A 20,675-nucleotide genomic window follows, 5' to 3' on the forward strand; every position below is an offset into this window, starting at 1 on the left:
AAAACAAATTTTTATAAATAATTTTAATATAATATTGACCTAACACAACAAAATCGAAATGATTAAACATAATATATATCTAATGCACTTCAAAAACATGTTGAAATTACTTTCATATTTTTTCATGATTTTTCAACCCAAAACCTAATATTTTTCCTTATTTATTTCTTTTTTTAAATTTTTAAATATTTTCCTTCATTTCGAAAAATAAAACATAATTATTTATGAGCAGAAAAATATTTTCGACACCGTGAAGTCATAGATCGGCCATTGGTGTCTAACATATATTTAATTGATCTCCATTCAATTTATATTACCCCTAATTTTTTCCTATTTTTGTTCTAGGAAAATCAATTTTTAAAATCAAAAAATATAAAATATAAAATACAGCTGTAAAAAAATTTCGACACCGTGAGGTTGTAGATCGGCCTCCGGTGTCTAACATATATAAATATCATCACCATCCAACAACTCTTAAACATAGTATTTTCAAAAAAATAGTTTTAGAGGAAAAAAAAATTACCTTAAACAGTGAAAAATCCTTCACAATCTTGGTGGGAGGTGTTTCCGACATGTTTTCGACGATGCTCCGTCGAAAAAGATGAAGAACAAGGCACAAGATGCTTAGAATCCAAGTTAAAAGAGTGGAAAAGAAGAAAAAAAACCCCAAAATGTGCTTCAGCCAGCTCTCGGCCGATATTTCGACCGTTTTAGCAGCGAAATGTGGCATTTATAAGGGGCCTTTAATGAGTCACGTGGGGGAAATTGTAACATTTCGGCGATATTTCGGTATATCGCCGAAATATGCCGAGATGGTCCGAAATATCGCCGAAACATGGACTTTTTTCATTTCACCATGCCATTTCGTCTCAGTAGGCTTGAGCTTTACTGAGATATCGGCAAAATTTAGCGAAATTTTGTACCATGCCGCCGCCACCGCCAGCCCCCGCAGGGACTCCCAACTCCTTCCGCCACCACTGCCAACCCCCGCAAGGCCTCCAACCTTCTTCTGCCTCCACCACCAGACCCGCAAGCCTCTCACCTTTCTTTTTTTCTTGCGAGAGGCTCTCCCCTTGCCGTTAATTTTTCCCCACCCTTAGTGGTGAGTTGACTCCCATCGAGGGTCCATTTTTCCCCTCCTTATGATCTAATTCTTTTTTGGAGGCCTTGTTTTTGGATTCTGCGATTTTTTTCCAGCCAACATGCTTGACGTTTCGGAGATCACTTCTGCTTCTTCCAGTTCTAATGGTTCGTGTTTGTTTGCTATTGGTTCCCGTGGGCCGTGGCCTGTCTGGCTAAATCACAGGTACCATAGTCAAGCCTACAAAAGTTGGTTCTACACAGGATCGCTGGATGGATTTTAATTTCTTGGTCATGTCGTATCTAATCAATTCCATGGACCAAGAAATTGCTGGGCGATACCACCTTGATTCGGCTGCAAAAATATGGAAGACAGCCAAAGATACTTATTCTCAGGTTGGGAACGCCGCCCAATGCTATGAACTCCGTCAAAAAACTCACTCTACAAAACAGCTAGAGTTTACACTTTCTCAATATTACAATACCATGTGTACGATGTGGCAGCAGTTGGATTTTCTGGGCACCTTCACTGCAACCACTCATGTTGACACCACGGCGTACCAAAAGTGGGAGGATGGTTTACGTGTCTTTGATTTCTTGGCCAGCCTGAATATTGAGTTTGATCATATCCAGTCGAATATTTTAAATCGGGAACCTCTCCCAACTCTTGAACAGGCCTATGCGATTCTTTTGACTGAGGATAGTCGACGTACAGCCATGGTTCACCCTATTACTCAGGAGCGCTCGGCTCTTATTTCTGGTTCACAGGCTTCCCGTGGGCTCTTCTCGTTCTGCTAGTACCTATCGTACATCTGGTGATCGCCCTCCCATCAGGCAACTACTGAGGACCAGCCTGATCCTTCTCTTTCACAAGTTATGACGGATTTGCAAAATTTACGGGGTATGGTGAATCGTTTGGACACATCTTCTTCGGGTATCTCCTTCAATGGCTGCCTTGGCTCTGTCTCTACCTATTCCTCACAATACACCTTCTTCCACAGGTATTTCATCTGGTGGGAAATGCACCTCGGTCATGCCCGATTCTTGGGTAATTAACTCAGGGGCAACCGACCATATGACCGGTTCCTCATCTTTTTATTCCACATATTTTCCTTTATCTGGTCATAGTAAGGTTCGTGTTGCTAATGGATCTCTTTCTCCTATCTCGAGAAAGGTATCTATGTAGTGTTCTTCATCTCTTACCCTTTCATCTGTGTTACATGTTCCGAAGTTCACCACTAATTTGCTTTCCATTAGAAGCATAACTAAGGATTTAAACTGCAAGGTAACATTTTTTCCAACCCATTGTTTATTTCAAGACTTGGCAACGGACAGTACGATTGCATGTGGTAAGGTGGTTGGTGATCTGTACATGCTTGACGGTTCCCTGGTAGCTTCGACATCTTAGACTACATCCTCTGATTTTGATTTTGTACTTTCTGAATTGAATAATTGGAATCGTCGTTTGGGCCATCCTCCGATTGGTGTTTTGTCAAATTTATTTCCCAGTTTAGTGAAACGATGTAATAAACATAATTTTTCTTGTGATGCTTGCACTTTGGCAAAGCAAACTAGAAGCATTTTTCCAATTTCTGATAATAGAAGCTTGCATCCTTTTGGTTTGATACATTCTGATGTGTGGGGCCCTGCCCGTTGTGACTCTAGCTCTGGGTTTCGATGATTTGTCACTTTTATTGACTGTTTCAGCCGGATGACTTGGGTGTATTTGATGCATGGTAAAACTGACGTGTTCACATGTTTTACTTTATTTCATAAGATGGTCGAGACACAGTTCGATGCCAAGGTCAAGATTCTCCGGTCAAATAATGGAAAGGAGTATATGAATGGTGCCTTTCAATCATATTTGGACAGCCATGGGATCATTCATCAAACCTCTTGTGTTGACACTGCTGTTCAAAATGGGATGGCTGAATGCAAGAACCGACATCTTTTGGAGGTTGCTCGGTCTCTTATGTTCACTATGGCTGTTCCTCCTCGTTTTTGGGGTGATGATGTCCTTACAGCTACATATCTTCTCAATCGACCTCCATCCCGCGTTTTGGATGGGCGCTGCCCACTGGATGTGCTCTGTGGGAAATCGACTTTTGTTGTGTCCCCCAAAGTATTTGGCTGTGTTGTGTTTGCCAGGAATCACCTTGTACACTGCAAGTTTGATCCCAAGGGGCTGTGATGCATATTTGTTGGTTATTCTGCTACCCAGAAGGGGTATAAATGCTATCATCCTCCTACTCGAAAAATGTTTGTCACTATGGATGTAGTGTTTCGGGAGTCCGAGGCTTACTTTAAACAGTCGGAACCTCTGCAGGGGGAGATTATAAGTGGTGAAGAGGTCCCACTGACTGCTCCTCTAGACATTGAAATACCTACTATAGAGGATGTTTCTGTTGAATTTGAAGATGGAGTTACAAGTCAAGAACAAGAAGTGGGACAGCAACAACAGGCAAAGGAAAATGTGTATACTCGGGGAAATGATTTTCCTCTGGACGACCCTCCGTACAAAGAGACCCACCACTGATCCTACTCAATCGGTTTTTGTTCCTACCCCAAGTCTTGCTCCTAGTCAGATTTCTGGTAAGCCTCCTCTTGATCCCAGTCTTGATTTACCCATTGCTGTTCGAAAATCAAAGAGGGGTTGTACATTGCACCCTATTTCTAACTTTGTGTCATACAACTCACTAACTCCTGCTTTCCATGCCTTCGTATCTCCTTTATCCTCTGTTTCCATCCCTAAGAATTGGCAAGAGGCAATAGCCGAACAGAAATGGAAGTATGCAATGAATGAAAAAATGCATGCCCTTGAGAAAAATCAGACCAGAGATTTGGTGAGTCCTCCACTAGGAAAAAAACTTGTTGGTTGTAAATGGGTCTTTGTTGTAAAGCACAAGGCTGATGGCTCAGTGGAAAGGTACAAAGCAAGACTTGTTGCCCAAGGGTTTACTCAAACCCAAGGAATTGACTATCAAGAGACCTTTGCTCCAATAGCAAAGATGAATACTGTACGGGTTATTATCTCTTGTGTTGTGAATCAAGGATGGGAACTCCAGCAACCTGATGTGAAGAATGCCTTCTTACATGGAGATTTGGAAGAAGATGTCTACATGGAGATACCTCCTGGTTTTACTTCTTCACAAACTCAGGGAAAGGTATGTAAGCTGAAAAAGGCCCTCTATGGTCTGAAACAGTCACCAAGGGCTTGGTTTGACCGGTTCCATAAGGCTATGATTGCTTATAGGTATAAGCAGAGCAATGTTGATCACACATTATTTGTTAAGAGGATAGGACAGCAAGTGACAATGTTAATTGTCTATGTTGATGACATAGTGATCATAGGCAATGATGCACAAGAAATCCAGAATTTGAAGACTTATTTGGGGACCGAATTTGAAGTCAAAGATTTGGTTAGATTAAGGTACTTCCTAGGGATTGAGGTTGCCTATTCAGCTAAGGGCATATCTCTCTCTCAAAGGAAATATAGCTTGGATTTATTGAAAGAAACAGGTATGCTTGGGTGTAAACCAGCAGATACCCCTCTGGAGCCCAACACATGAAGAGTAAGGAAGGTGAACTGGTGGACGAAGGCAGTTATCAGAGGTTAGTTCGTCGTTTGATCTATCTCTCACATACCGGCCAGATATCACATTTGCTATAAGCCTTGTCAGCCAATACATGCATGATCCTCACTCTTCTCACTTGGAAGCTGCATACAGAATTCTCCGTTACCTCAAGTCATCTCTTGGGAAAGGAGTCTTGCTCTCTCCACATAGCCATCTCCGGATAGAGGCGTACACTAATGCAGATTGGGCTGGCAGTCCTGATGATAGGAAGTCAACGTCTGGGTATTGCACATTTGTTGGAGGAAACCTAACTAATTGGAGAAGCAAAAAGCAAGCTGTTGTGGCTCGATCTAGTGCTAAAGCTGAGTTCCGAGAGCTATGGCGTAGGGTATTTGTGAGATTCTTTGGCTCAAGGGGCTTCTTCAAGATTTGGAGATGCATGCTGATCTTCCTATGTGACTCTACTGTGACAGCAAGTCCGCAATCAGCATTGCTCACAACCCGGTTCAACATGATCGTACCAAACATGTTGAGATGGACCGGCACTTCATCAAAGGGAAGTTGGAACAAGGAATAATTTGTATCCCATTTATTCAGTCTAGTGAATAGCTGGCTGATGTCCTTACCAAAGGAATCAATACTAAGTTATTTTTTCTTATAATTAGCAAGTTGGGCATGTTTGATATGTATGCACCAACTTGAGGGGGAGTGTTGTAATATGGGTTCAAGGGTAAAATTGTGCTAGGGGTAATTGTGTCCTTGTACCTATTCTAGAATGCTCTCTATATTATAAATAAAGCATGGCTATGGTCATATTGATCAAGCCAGTATTCACGAAATTCCACAATAACGAATTAAGGGCGAGAGAGAGAACATCGAAAGGAGGGGCATTTATTGTAATTAAGTACCAATTATGCTATTTCCCAACGCCACCACTTACGTGCTACGTCTGCCTCATGCACGTGTTACGGTAAGCTTAGACACATGCGTAGGTATCTTTTGGGTCCCTCACACCATGTGTACAAGGTCCAACTGCATCTACTTGGTTTCTCTATGACTCTAGCTATCAATGGCTACTACTAGGCAAGCAAGTGTGTGTGCGTGTGTGTGTGTGTGTGTGTGTGTGTGTGTGTGTGTGTCAGGAGAGACCAAGAGAGCTTGTTGGAATTTTTATGGTTTTAAAGATTCAAAACGCGACACGCGAGGTCGTAGATCGGCCAACGGTGTCTAACATTTATAAAATAGAGTTCCAACCACTAAGAAAATCAAATGTTCAACAAGAAAATCTAAAAATAATTTAAAACCAGAAAATTGAACCGACTACGTGAAGTGGTAAATCAGCTTATGCTATCTAATATATAAAGACCTTGAATCCTAACCACTACATATTTACCTTATTCTTTACAAAAAGTTACTTTAGGGAAAAATGGTATTACCTCAAATTGTCTATCTTCAAGAAATCTCCCTCAAATCTACCAAATGTTCATTGTAGATGACTTGTACAAACTTCCAAAAAGTTATTCCACCAAGAATTGTGGAATGGCCAAAATCATGCAAAAACACAAGCTGGAGTCGAAAGTAGAGGTTTCAAACAAAAGCTATTGGAACCATTCAAAATGGGTCAAACAGTGACCATTTCGAACCAAATATGGTTTTTAAAAACCATGTTTGTAACGTCTAGGCGAAACGGTATGAAGATGCCGAAATTCCAACCAAAACTTGGAATGCCTGCAAAGTCGACTGTGTTTCGTCTTAAGCTGGGTCAGAACCGAGATAGTTCAACATATTTCGAACCACTACACCAAAATCTTGAACCATGGTTACCAATAGAATTAGAGCTAGGTGGATAACAAGAGAGGCACTTGTGGAGTGTTCCCTGATCTGCGTACCAAGTCTTTTCCCAACTATAAATGAGGTGTATGCCACTAAAATTTTAAGGGAGATTCTAAACAATCCATGCCAGACCAAGTTGTTGGGTTGGCTATTAGACCAACCATACTTTTCAGAATGATCTGAGGCTACCACAAACAAAACATACATAAAATGTAACTGACTGGAATTATAATATATGAATCACAAATCTTTTGAGGAAATAACTGTAAATTACAAAGCTGACCTGCAAAACCTTTTCCAATATGATGCTGAGTCCAAGCAAATTTTTCGTCCGGACCAACTTTTTCTTCAATGTATTTCTGAATGAAACACCAAACGGTAAAAACCACGGTACACTAAAGGATCAAATGATTTTGGAAACAGAAGAATTCATACAACTCAGGTACTTACAAGGACAGCCAAATTCTGAAGAGGCTGTATACTCGAGGAAACAATATTTGCAGCCTACAAACAAACGATGATATGATAAAAAAAACTCAACAATATACCAATTTGAAACGTATGCTCAAGAGTATATCTTCAAAAACTTTTTTTCTGGGTGGGAGGGGTGGTTAGAAAATTCTTGACCTTGTCGCAGACAAAGACAACCATAGCTGACAGGTGCAACCAAAAGGGATCAGATAATACAAAAGCAACCTCTCATAAAAATCATTAACGTACCAAACCGGATTTAAAATCAATTCTGGTCCAAAATTCAGTTGCTTCAAATGGAAGCAAATCCAATGGACTTGATGGATATTAATGGGGGCAGGAAATATTTTAATAATAAAAACAGGGCTGAAAACAAACAACCCTGATGCCGTTAAACCTGCCCAATTGGGCTTTAGACATACCATACTTTGAGCCATGGATGGGTTCAGTGGGCCTTAGATCACTTGTTTATGGGGTAAATCTTGTAACGGGCCTAAATTATAAGCCCATAAGATGGGGGTGAGGTGTGTTCAAGTCATCACGAGAATAGTAGTAGGGAGTCTCTTAACTTATGAGTTACAAGTGTTTGGGTTAGATCAGGATACTTAACAGCTTTTAAAAGTTCTATTTGAGTCAATTGAGTTAAGTCAGTGAGTGAGTGATTAGGAGTCCTCTTATGAGTCAATTTAGGAAATTAAAAAAAAAAGTAATATATATATATATGCACAACCCTTTCCAATCAATAACAGATGTTTGAATAATAGAATTGAAGGGTTTTCAAGAATTTTTGAGTTGTTGAGCTCTGCAAACGTGGGTGAAGGCTCTTCTTTTCACCTACTGCTTTCTTCTTCTCTTCTTCTAATTCTGCATTCTATTGCAAATCAGGTGCTTCTATTCTAAAGTTAGGGTCATAGGTGCATCACTCTCATAGAGCACCCACCATTAGAGTATTAAGATTATTCATTTAAGTGATTGTACTTGGTATATATGTGTTAAGAAATGTACCTTGCGGTACATTAGTTGTTACTGGTTGTCACAATAACGGGTTTTGTCCCTACCGTATAATGATTTACTTAGTAATTGAGCCTTAGGCTAAATTTAGTTTAAGTCTCAATTCGTTTTCTATTATAACTGTACTTTGACTCTAGTAGAATTCCTACTAAGAGTCAGTTTACTTTCCTATGAATAGAACAAAGCATAACCACGATAGAACAAGCTGAATCTATCGTGGTTCACCACATCCTCTTCCATTGTTCTCTCTCTGCTCTCCTCTTTCTCGTCACCACCGCAAGTACTGGTTTCAGGTCCTGGTTTCATTATATGGTATAAGAGCTGTAACCAGTACTTGCCTTCTCCTTGATAATTGTTTTGAGTGTTGTATAGGTTTTCTGGTTTATGGTGTACAACCACCTATGTTGTCTATTCCATAGTTCGAAAACTTGTTTCGTTTCAGTGTTTCGGGCTGACCGAAATATCCGAAATTTTGCATTTTTCTGCTATGTTTCGGTAGGTCATTTCGGTGGGTTTTAGGCCAAGTTAAGGCCTGAAACTTCATGGAAACCCTATTTTAGGTTATATAAACACATTTAAATGTTCGAATTGCAAAAATAGTCACCCAAAGTGGTGTTTTGGATTTGCACCATTGATTGGCAATGTACGGTCGAATCCTAATGTATAACTTAGTTAATTACACATACACATTGTTTAAGACTTTAAGTACTAGAGGACATAATAAATTAATGATTAATAAGCAATTTAAACAAGTAAATTGACTTGAAAGTTGGAAACATAAAGTGAATGACTCATAAGTCATAACTTAAGTCATAATATTAATTACAATAAGTAAATAACAAGTTAAGAAGATGATATCAATATGACAATATCCCCAATAGTCCAATACAAGTCAAGTAGTCATCTAGTGACTCAAATGTTTACAAATATTCTAATAATAATTACTCCGACGTCTAGTATCGACCCTACTCATAGTCCGATGGAGCCGACGTGCATTGTTCTTCAACTATAGGACAAATGAATGTCACGTCATAGTATGGGCGAAGAAACGAGTGTAGCCATCCACAGTGGCCATGTAACATGTTGCAGGTAACCTATCCTAGGATATGGGTCACCAAACTGTGAAGAAGTACTACCCACTGATCCACTATGATATGACGCCTCTGGGAACATGTACGGGTACGGCTGGTTGGGTTGGGTTGGGTAGGCAAAGATGTCATCTACAAAAGATGATGCACTACGTCCCGGTGAGTGGGAGTCGTACTCAAAACTGGGAATGGATGGAGAAGATATTTAATTGATCACCATACAATGTACATAACCCCTATTTTTTTTACATTGTTGTTGTAAGAAAATCAAAATTTTGAAGAAAAATAAAAAAATAATATATATATAGAAAAAAAATTTCGACACCGTGAGGTTGTAGATTGGCCTCCGATATCTAACATATATTAATTTCATCACAAACAAACAAGTATTGATCATGCTTCTTTCAAAAAACCATTTTTGGAGAAATTGGTTTAACCTAAATAGTGGGAAAGCTTCACAAATGTGCTAATGGTGTATTCTCCGGCGTAGATGCGGCAAAGATTCAAAGGCCGATGCAAGAATCAGCAAGGAGAAGTGGAAGGATGAAGAAGAACGAGAAAAAAAAACCCAAAAAACTAGAGCTTGTTAAGTCTCGATCGAAATTTCGACCGAGACTAACGAGTTTTGATATTTATAAAGCTACTTTTGAAAAAGGAATCACGATATCTCGCGAGATTTTGATTTTGTCTCGAGATATCACGAGATGGGCGAAATTTCAACCGAGTTTTTTTTGCATTTTTTTTATTCGAGCTGCTGTTTCTTTTCGGTCAGGTCGAGATACTTGAAATATTCGAGATCTCAACCGAGATTTCACGAGATTTGGTCTATTCTACCTTGCGAAACACTAATTAGTAGAAGAACTATGGTTTTGATGAAGATTGCATTTATAAGATCATACCTGAATCATGGTAGTAGAATATGCTGCTATCGTGAGTTATAGCTGGCCTCAATTGCTGCATACGTCTGATATTACTGAATTCAATCTGATGTTGCTGCATACATTTATTGAGGAAGTTTCTTCTCATCTAGGCTTTCTTACTAACGGGTTCTCTGGAATCTGCTATTTGATACGGTTTTGTTGCCATCGAACCTTTTTGCTGAAGGTTTAAGAGAAAGGTTGAAGACTGAAAGTTGTTCTGCTGCAAGGTTCCGCTAAGTGTTTCTTCGATCTGATTCGATACCAATACCACTAACCTTGTTTCTGCTAATTGCTTCGATCTGCTGCTAAGGTTGAACACGATTTGTGGGTGCTGATTGGGGAAATCTGACTTGTCAATGAGACACCAGCCAGGCTTCATTTAAAATTGAGTAAGATGAGGTACAAGTACAATAATGCCCCTAGGGCAAACACTAAAGAAACCGTAAGGACAATTCTACCCTCATACTCGTATTACAACACTCCCCCTCAAGTTGGTGCATAGATGTCACACATCCCCAACTTGCACATAATAGGATGAAAAACAGAACAACAAAGACCTTTGGTAAACTGTAATACCCTGATTTTGGACTAGGGGTAATTTGGTCTTTCTACCTAATGCAGGATTAGGGCAAGCTGAAGTATAGGGCAAACACTAATGAAACCGTAAGGACAATTCTACCCTCATACTCGTATTACAACACTCCCCCTCAAGTTGGTGCATAGATGTCACACATCCCCAACTTGCACATAATAGGATGAAAAACAGAACAACAAAGACCTTTGGTAAACTGTAATACCCTGATTTTGGACTAGGGGTAATTTGGTCTTTCTACCTAATGCAGGATTAGGGCAAGCTGAAGTATAGGAGCTTGGACTAGCTGGAGGTGTACACATGCATGCATGGTAAGTAGTATATCCTAGTGTAACACCCATAATTTGATTTATTCCTTGCCTAAGTGTAGAATTAGGGTTTGTTAAAAACATATATAATTTGATTTGGAAAATAATGCATAAATAATAACCTAGTCTAGTGGTTGGACCCTTAGTTCAATAGGTTATAAGGCCTTAGATTCAATTTCCCCTACTTTCATTTTGGAGGATTTAAAGAGGTTTTATTTTAGGAATTTACCTTGTGGTGGGCCCCACATCACAACGAGCATTCTAGCAACCAAACTAAGGATCTAAGTGGAGAAATAGGAAACCGTGGAGATGTGGGAACTCTCCCACGTTTAAAAATAATAATAAAAAAAAGGTAAGAAAGTGAGGGAGTTAGAGTGAAAGAAAGAAAATAGGGAGGACCGGAGGAGAGAATGTAGGATAGCAAGAGAGGTTCCACGCATGAGAGAGGGAATGGAGGATAAATAAGGGAAACCGTGGACAGTAGGTTTGAGAGTAAATTAGATAACCAAGAAGGGTCTAGTCGGTTATAAGCAACTAAAAAATAAAATAAAATAAGAAAGAATTTAACAAAAATTAAACTACCAAATCTAAAATTTTAATTCAAAAACCTTAAGTCAAGATTCTTTTTAAAATATTTTCATTGGAGGGCAAGTAAAGAGAACTAGTTAGAGACTAAATCGGATTCTTCCCACCTCCTTTCTTGGTAGGATTTAATTTTAATAACCAAATCCCAAACCTTATTCCCCTTCATCAAAATCGTGAGAGAGGAAGGGAGAGAGGAAAAAATATAGGAGAGAGAGAGAGAGAGAGAGAGTGAGAAAAATCGTGGGAGAGGGAGAAGGAGAAGAAGAAGAAGAAAAAGGAAGAAGAGGGGCTGCATACCTTGGCTCCTTGGACTCCATTGAAGCTTTTCAACCTCAGAAGAGGAGGATCATCACCATTCAAACTTCAATTGAAGATTTATTTCTAGATTTGAGGTTTTCCTCATTGAAATTTCATTATTCAAAACAAGGTAAGACTGCAATTCTATATACTTATGTTCTATAAAATCAAATTAATTTTCTTCTTTAAAACAAATCTGAAATTTCATTTTTATCTATGATTTATCATGTTTCTCTTAAGTTCAAACTTTTACTTTAACCTAAATTAAAGTATGCATATGATGGAATGAGAAGAAATTGAATGTTCATGATTTAATGAGATATGTGCATGTTGGATTTTTTTTAAAAGTATGACATGCTTATGAGATAATAAAATCAACATGTGTGATGATTGTATGATGAAGTTCATTGATTGTTCTTCTTAATTCAAATACTTTGCATATATTTTACGTGTTGCATAGTTTCTGTTTTTATTTTGGGATTTATCTCTTTACATTCCAATTCCATTAGAGATGCTATCATCGATTCCATGAGAAGAATATGATTAATCTTTATGATTCATGTATGATTCTATGCTATGATATGTTGCTAAATCTATTTGTTTTTAAAACTTCATTTTGTTTTCACAAATTCTTTTAAGTCACTATTAGGGTGGAATTGGGAGTTGCAAATCCTATGTTCCAAAATTGTTTGCATATCTATATACGGTCATGAATGTTCATTTCTTTTACCTTACTGACATGGGTGATATATGTTGAGGTAAGGATGAGTCGGCTGGTTTTTGAGCTACGGGCTTATCTTTAATAGAACTACATGGACTACTAGAAAGAGGGAGATGATCAAAAACTCTCCAGGAGGGCAATGCTGGTAAAACCTTCGAGGGCTTTGACTCGGTCTGGGGCAAGTTTGGTTACTAGTTTCTCCATTTGTTTTTTTATGTTGAGTGGGGACAGTATGGAATGGTGCATCATAACTGTAGTGCAAGTGCCGCTACTACGAGGGCCTTATATCAGTCTGTGGCGGCTAGTTGTCATGCCAGTCTATCAGGGAGTGACATTTTGCCTTACTTTTATTTCTCTTATTTGGGAAATCTTCTTCTTGGGTTTTGCCAAGTTTACCTCATCATTGTGTTTGCAATATTTGGTAGAGGTGGTAAGAACCATATGTTTTCACTGTAGGATTATAGATACCATATATGTATGTAAGTCTTTATTGTTTGGTTGAGATATGCATGTTTTCAAACTTGTGGTATTGTTTGTCTTGCTTACTAAGCTTTTCCCAAGGCTTACCCCTCACCATGTTTTCAGATAAGCAGACATATGATCAAGATGAGACCCTTGTAGAGAATCAAGAGGATGAGGCGTATGGTTACAATGAAGACATTTACTATTATTGAATTTGATATCTTTAGGACTTGTTGGATTTACTTTAAGTTGAGGGTTGTAATTTAATTTCAGATATATTTTATTTTATTTAAGTTTTGGAGATGTAATAAATAAGCAACTTTAGACTTTTAATTAATTTTAAAAATTTCCCAAATCGCACTTATATAACTCTTGTGTTTAAGTTCTACTCTGGTTCATATCTCCTATGACATTATGATCGTGTGGACTATTAATGTCCAAAAACCCTAGACCGGGTTTGGGGGTGTTACATAAACACATCAGCCAATTGGTCTCCAAACTTAAAAAAAGGAACACAAATAAGACCCGAGTCCAGCTTTTCCTAATTAAGTGATGATCGATCTCCACATGCTTCGTTCGGTCATACTAAACTGGATTATGAGCAATACTAATGGCTTATTTGCTATCACAGTATAGCATCATAGGAAGAGTAACAGGAACAGCTAGGTCCGTTATAAGACTCTTGAGCCACAAAGTTCACAAATACCATGGGTCATAGCCCAAAACTCCGCTTCAATGCTGGATCGAGCTACAACAGCTTGCTTCTTGCTTCTCCAAATAACCAAGTATCCCCCTACGAACGTACCATAACCAAATGTAGGCCTGCGGTCATCAAGAGAACCAGCCTAATCTACATCTGTGAAAGCTTCGACTCGTAGATGATCATGAGGAGAGTAAAGAACCCCTCGTCCTAGAGCTAACTTTAGATAACAAAGAACACGGAATACAGCTTCCATATGAGAGGAGTATGGATCAAGCATGTACTGGCTTACCAAACTAACGGCATGACCAATGTCTGGTCGAGTGTGAGAGAGGTAAATTAACCTCCCAACATCCCTCTGGTATCGTCCTTTATCCACTGGTTCACCATCTTTGCTCACAAGATGGGTATTAGCATCAAGAGGAGTATCTGCAGGCTTCCACCCCCAACATACTAGTCTTTGACAGAAGATCAAGGATATATTTGCGTTGGGATATGAAAATTGCTCTGGTAGATCGAGCAACTTCAATGCCAAGAAAATAACAAAGCTTACCCAGATCTTTAATTTCAAATTCCTTGCCTAGATATTCCTTGAGAAGAGAAATCTTATTAGTATCATCTCCTGTGACGACAATATCATCAACATATACAATGAGGAGTGCAATGTTATCACCAGATCGCTTAATGAATAATGTGTGATCAGCATAGCTTTGGGTGTAGCCAAAAGACACCAATAGCCTAGTGAAATCTCCAAACCAAGCACAAGGAGACTGTTTCAACCCATACCAAGCATGTTTCAGTTTACAAACCTTCCCGTGAGTTTTATGACATGCAAAGCATGGGAGTATCTCCATATAAACCTCTTCTCCAAGTTCACCATGAATAAATGAATTTTTTACGTCAAGTTGTTGTAGTTCCCATCCCATTATTACAGCACAAGAGCGAATGAAATGAATAGTATTCATCTTTGCAACTGGGGCAAAGGTCTCCTGATAGTCTATCCCATAACTCTAGGTAAATCCCCTGACAACGAGCCTAGCTTTATAGCGATCCATTGTGCCATCAGCATTTTGCTTCACTGTGAAAACCCACTTGCAACCAGGGATTAAAGTATCGGTCCGTCTCGTATCGTAACAGTAGATATTTCTCGGTATCGGTCGATGTCGAGACGAGACAGGCCAATACGTCTAATTTTTTTTAAAATTAATTATCTCAACTGTATCGATATGTATCGACCGATACGTATCGATACAGCCGAGACGTCCTTTTGACCCTTTTTTTAATATTTTTTAGCGTATCGATATGTATCGGTACATATCGATACATATCAACCCGTATCGAGACGTCTCGACCCACTTAAAAAACACATGGCAATGTTCATTCTTAGCAGTAGAAACTCGAAATAGGAGCTTCCAGGCGGAAAAAACGCAGATCCAGCCTTGAGAAAACCCTCACAATCCATGTTCAAACCCAATTTTTCGAGCAGATTTTTTAGGGCATCGATTCCTTACTAAAAAACGACCCTAAAGGAGCTGGAATCCAAGCATTTGCTGCATCCAACACCCACATTCGAAATCAAAAGGTGTTCTTGAAGGGAAAAGTAGGTTTTTTGAAAAAAACTTGATTTTTTTGAGAAAATCTTGGATTTTTGGTCCTTTTTTTGCCATGGTTCAAAGGGAATATGTTAAACTAACAGACACGACTTTGATCCATCCCGGCATTCGTCATGGCAATAGAGTGACTCTACATGTAAGAAATCTCATCTTTTAATCTTTTATAACAATTTCAAAGTGCCGCACTTGTTTGGTTATTGATTATTCACAATTCTTAGTGTATATGCATGATATATGACATAAATTGCTTGTTTATATTGTTTTTTGTGTCCAAAAGTGTATTTTCATGTGTATTTTGATCATTTCATACATTTCTGCACTGATCGATATGTATCTCCGATACGATAATCTCTTAAAATTGCCCGACCGATACGATACCCGATACCAATACTTTAAACTTGCTTGCAACTGACAGTATTCTTTTGAGGAAGACTAACTAAATCCCAACTATTATTTTTTCCCAATGCCTGCATCTCTTCAACCATGGCTGCCTTCCACCATGGGTCTGTAAGAGCTTCCTGCCAATTCTAAGGAATAGAGACAAGACAAAGAAGATCAAAAAGTATGATAGGAAGGAGAAAGTAAACTATACAAAACAACTTGAGATATGGGATTTTGAGTACAATACCATTTACCTTTGCGGACAGCAATAGGTAAATCCAAAGATGGGTCAAGTGAAGGATCAATAGCACTAGAGGGAAGAATATTACTAGATAGATCAGTGAAGCCAGCGGAACTTAAGTCGAACTTGGATCTAGACAGGCTGATTGCCTAGGTAGAGTAGGCAGCATGGTGGTAGTAGTATCTGTCTGCTGTTTACTAGATTTCACGTAAACATGCAAATCTGGTCCTGATGGTCTGATAGCATTCTCCCCCTAAACAGTTTCATGTACAGTATCCGGCAATGATGGAGGCATGTCCAGTGAGAATTGGAGAGGTGGCACATCTTCCCAAGTAGTAGAAATCTCCCCCTAAAGAGGTGCCCCATGGTAGTAGGCTGCAGTACAGATTCATGAAAAACCACTTCCATAGTAACAAACAGGCACCGGGAAGGTGGATGGTAGCACTTGTAGCCTTTTTGAGTGGCGGAGTAACCAATAAAAATGCATCGGAAGCCAAGATGATCAAGCTTACCGTGAGGAAGATGATTACGGGCATAGCATACGCAACCAAAAACCTTAAGAGGAACAGTAAAGGAAGAACCCTGAAGAACATCAAGCGGAGAACAGAAGGCAAGGCCCCGAGACAGCATTTGGTTGATAATATAAGCAGTGGTCAAGACTGCATCACTCCAATACTGCAGCAAAACATGCATCCTAAATAACAAGGACCGGGCAACTTCCAAAAAACCACTGTACTTGCATTCAGCAACACCATTTTGGGTAGGTATGTCAACCAAGGTTCTAAAACTCGTTTTTCGACCAAGTTTCGCCCAGCCAAAAACCGAGATATTTTTTAAACTAGTAGAAACCTGGTCGAAACCTGTGATTTTTTCCCAGCCAACTCAAGCTGGTGGTTTCGAGGCTCAGAAATGTTTTTTTTCCTATTTTTTGTTTACAGCCTATTTTTTACATTCTAAACAAAATGCATGAAATATTTTCAAAAACAATAACACACTCAAAATGGTGCTTGTGGTTTTTAACCAAGTTTACCAGTGTACGCATAGTGTACTGAGAATCATAGTTGTCAAGACAAACACTTATTTATGCCAAATATCATTTATGTATTTGTAATACATTACTTAAGATATTATTCATAAATAAGCAAATACCTCCTTATTTCAATCCAATAAAAAATAATTAAAAAATCAAATTCCAAAATGATAAAAAGTTAACCCCCCGAGTTCAAGAAGAAAAACTAGATTTTCGAAAGTAGGTGGAATTTTCAACTTTTTAATGTCGCGGTTTTTCTCAAATCTATAAATTCCATAAATCTTAATATGATAAAACATTGCTAAAAACCAAAAGTGCGGTAAAATATTCATTTGTTTTGATGTCTACAAAATTATTTTCATTCAGAGCCATTTTGACAACATTCGCGCATACCAAAATAACTTTGACCAGAACATAACTCCTTTAATATAAATCAGATTTAAGCAATCTCGTATTTGTTAGAAAGTTATGTACCGGTCAAACTTAATTTGGTGTACGCGAATGCTGTCCTCTAAATGAATATTTTTTTGGACATCAAAACAAATGAATATTTTACCGCACTTTTGGTTCTTAGCAATGTTTTACCATATTAGGATTAATGGAATTTTTAGATCGGAGAAAAACACCCAGCATTAGAAAGTTGAAAATTGCACCTGCCGCCGAAAATCCAATTTTGTTCTTGAACTGGGGAGTTGACTTTTTATTCTTTTGGAATTTGATTTTTAACTATTTTTATTGGATTCAAATAGGGAGTATTTTCTTACTTTATGAATAAAATATTATAAGTAAATGAAATCATTTACTTAAATGATATTAGGCATAAATAAGTGTCTGTCCTAGTTTCAGGCATGAGTAAATGTCTATCCTAGTTTCCCACTAACTGAAACTCCTATTTGGACTTTGAGTTTTCAAAATCTGATAGTATCAATGTGTTTAAATGGCCCAAAATCGGCTGTGTACCAACTTTCATTACCGAACTAGGTCTAAAACCCACTGAAACCAGCCATCAAGTTGGAAAAAAAAATACCCAAACTTGCTATTTTGCCAGGTCGAAACCTGTACTCGAGACGAGTTTTAGTTCCTTGTGCATAAAGACATGGGTAAGAAATCCTTGGTAGCAGGTGCGGTCGCGAGAGCAAGACATGTGACAACATTTGTGTATAACCATTAATATTCTTTACAATTATTGAGGGACAAATGCGGAGGGGCTTTGGTGAGGCTATTACTCGATTTATCACCAACTTTATTGCATTGCAAAGCTTTCAGGATAAGATGGTTGCCCTGAGATCTATATTTGCTAAAGACGAGTGGTTTGGTTGGAGAGAGTCGGGTTCACTAGGGGGTAGGGTAGCATAGACTACCATCTCTAGTGACCAATTTTGGCATGATTTGAAGAGGATCTTTATATTGAATCCAGTGGTAAGGGTCCAGAAGATGGTAGACACAGAGAAAACGGCGACCTTGCCACGTGTGTACTGCCATGCAACTAATGAAAGAAAGAGTGAGAGCAGCAATACCTAGAGGTGGGAAGGCATATATCAAAATTATTGAGGACCGATGGCAGAAGCACTTGTCCCATCCACTACATAAAGCTGGTGAGTTTTAAACTTCTATATGTTTAGCCCAAGATATTTAATTTACATCGTTTTACAATTTTACATATTCATAAACACTGACAAATTATTTATGGAATTTTCAGCATACTATCTCAATCCAAGGTATTAGTACAAGTATAACCTTGGGTTGGATGATGCACTGATAGAAGCAGTAGAGTTAGTGGTGGCAATGTTGGTCCCTACAGCTAAAGAGTAGTCAAAATGCAACAATGAGGTGAGAGTTAGTACTTGGTACTTACTATTTAATAGTAATCCACTACATTGTGTATTAATCCAAGGCAGGTTTGTAATGAACATAGACAAAGATCTTTAGGGATGCAGGTGGTAGTTTCAATCGTGAAGCCGCAATGAATAATAGACAAACCGTATACCCTGGGTAGGTCCACTGCAATATTTGTCATGATGTCATCTTGTCTCCATTTAAATCATGTACCTATAAATAACCCTAATATTTGCCAGAAACTAGGACAGACACTTATTTATGCCTAATATCAATTAAGTAAATGTATTTCATTTATTTAAGATATTATTCTTAAATAAGCAAATACCCCACTATTTCAATCCAATAAAAATAGTTAAAAAATCAAATTCCAAAAGGATAAAAAGTCAACCCCCAAATTCAAGAACAAAAACTGAATTTTCGGAGGTGGTGCAATTTTCAACTTTCCAATGTTGGGGTTTTTCTCAAATCTAAAAATTTCATAAAGCTTAACATAGTAAAACATTGCTAAAAACCAAAAGTGCGGTAAAATATTCATTTGTTTTGATGTCCAAAAAAATATTTTCATATCAGAGCGATTTTGACAGCATTCGCGCACACCAAATTAAGTTTGACCGGTACATAACTCCTTCCTTATAAATCAGATTTAAGCAATCTTGGACTTGTTGGAAAGCTTTTTATGTACTGGTCAAACTTAATTTGGTGTGCGTGAATGCTGTCAAAATCCCTCTGAATAAAAATATTTCTTTGGACATCAAAACAAATGAATATTTTACTACACTTTTGGTTTTTAGCAATGTTTTACCATATTGGAATTTTTAGATTTGAGAAAAACACCCAGCATTAGAAAGTTGAAAATTGCACCTACCATCGAAAATCTAGTTTGTTTTTTTTTTTTGAACTGGGGGTTGACTTTTTATCCTTTTGGAATTTGATTTTTTAACTATTTTTATTGGATTCAAATAGGGGGCATTTGCTTATTTATGAATAATATCTTAAAGTAAATTATTTCATTTACTTAAATGGTATTAGGCATAAATAAGTGTTTGTCCTGATTTCTGGCATAAGTGTCTGTCATGGTTTCCCACTAAGTGAAACTTCTATTTGAACTTTTGATTTTTCAAAATATGATAGTGTCATTGTGTTTAAATGGCCCAAAATAGGCTAAATACCAAGTTTCAGCCCCAAAATAGGTCTAAAACCCAGCGAAACCAGCCATCGAATTGAAAAATAAAATAAAAATACCCCAACTCGTCTAGATTGGCGAGATCTCGACCCAACTCGCTATTTGGCCAGCTCGAAACCTATACTCGAGACGAATTTTAGTTCCTTGGTACATTCTCACTCATCCACAACAAGAGGAAGAACCGACTGGGTCACAAACGATTGGAGCAGTTGGTGTTTGTGCATTATAACATGAGATTGAAGATGCAACACATACACCAAGCCATGGAGGGTGATAACGTACCAATCGAGCTTGCCAACGATTTCCAGATCAACACAGATGATAAAGATCCCGCATATCAGTGGGTGAGGGATCGAAGTGAGCTACTTATGGATCAAGCTGGGGGTAGGCCCGACCCAAAGATAGCTACGCAGATGGGTACTGACGTGGACGAGTATATGTCGTCTCGTGAGGACCGTGTACATTCACAAACACCCCGACTTTTCAAGTCTCAGGCTGGTGGGGTTGATGAGAAAAACCCTGAGTTGTTCAGTTTGGGTACTGGCAGTGGTGATGGGGATGATGAGGCTATGCGCAAGAGGTATCACTACCAAGAGTTGGAGCCAGAGCGTGAGTCTGTGCGCTTCACAGGAGAGACTTGGTACATTCATGCCACATAGGATGAGGACCATGGTGGACTTACCTATAGGAGAGGCTCACGTCGCCGATTCGCACCATCAGTTGAAGAAAAGCAAGATAGCATGGA

The 20,675-nt window shown here is 38.5% G+C and overlaps 1 protein-coding gene across 3 annotated transcripts in view; it reads right to left on the reverse strand.

Annotated features, from left to right (window-relative positions):
* LOC122672890 (glutathione S-transferase zeta class-like) overlaps positions 1-20,675 on the reverse strand; it is a 121,061-nt gene that overhangs the window by 77,913 nt on the left and 22,473 nt on the right. For all 3 annotated transcript variants that reach the window (XR_006334503.1, XM_043870400.1, XM_043870398.1), the window contains exons 6-7: positions 6,939-6,992; positions 6,772-6,847 (exon numbers count right to left, since the gene is read on the reverse strand). Coding sequence is in view for 2 of the 3 variants with exons in the window: in XM_043870400.1 (XP_043726335.1) it covers positions 6,772-6,847; positions 6,939-6,992 (130 nt within the window). In the remaining variant the exon portion in view is untranslated. The remainder of the gene's footprint in view (positions 1-6,771; positions 6,848-6,938; positions 6,993-20,675) is intronic.

Source organism: Telopea speciosissima, chromosome 8 (assembly GCF_018873765.1).
Source record: "Telopea speciosissima isolate NSW1024214 ecotype Mountain lineage chromosome 8, Tspe_v1, whole genome shotgun sequence".
NCBI lineage: Eukaryota > Viridiplantae > Streptophyta > Magnoliopsida > Proteales > Proteaceae > Telopea > Telopea speciosissima.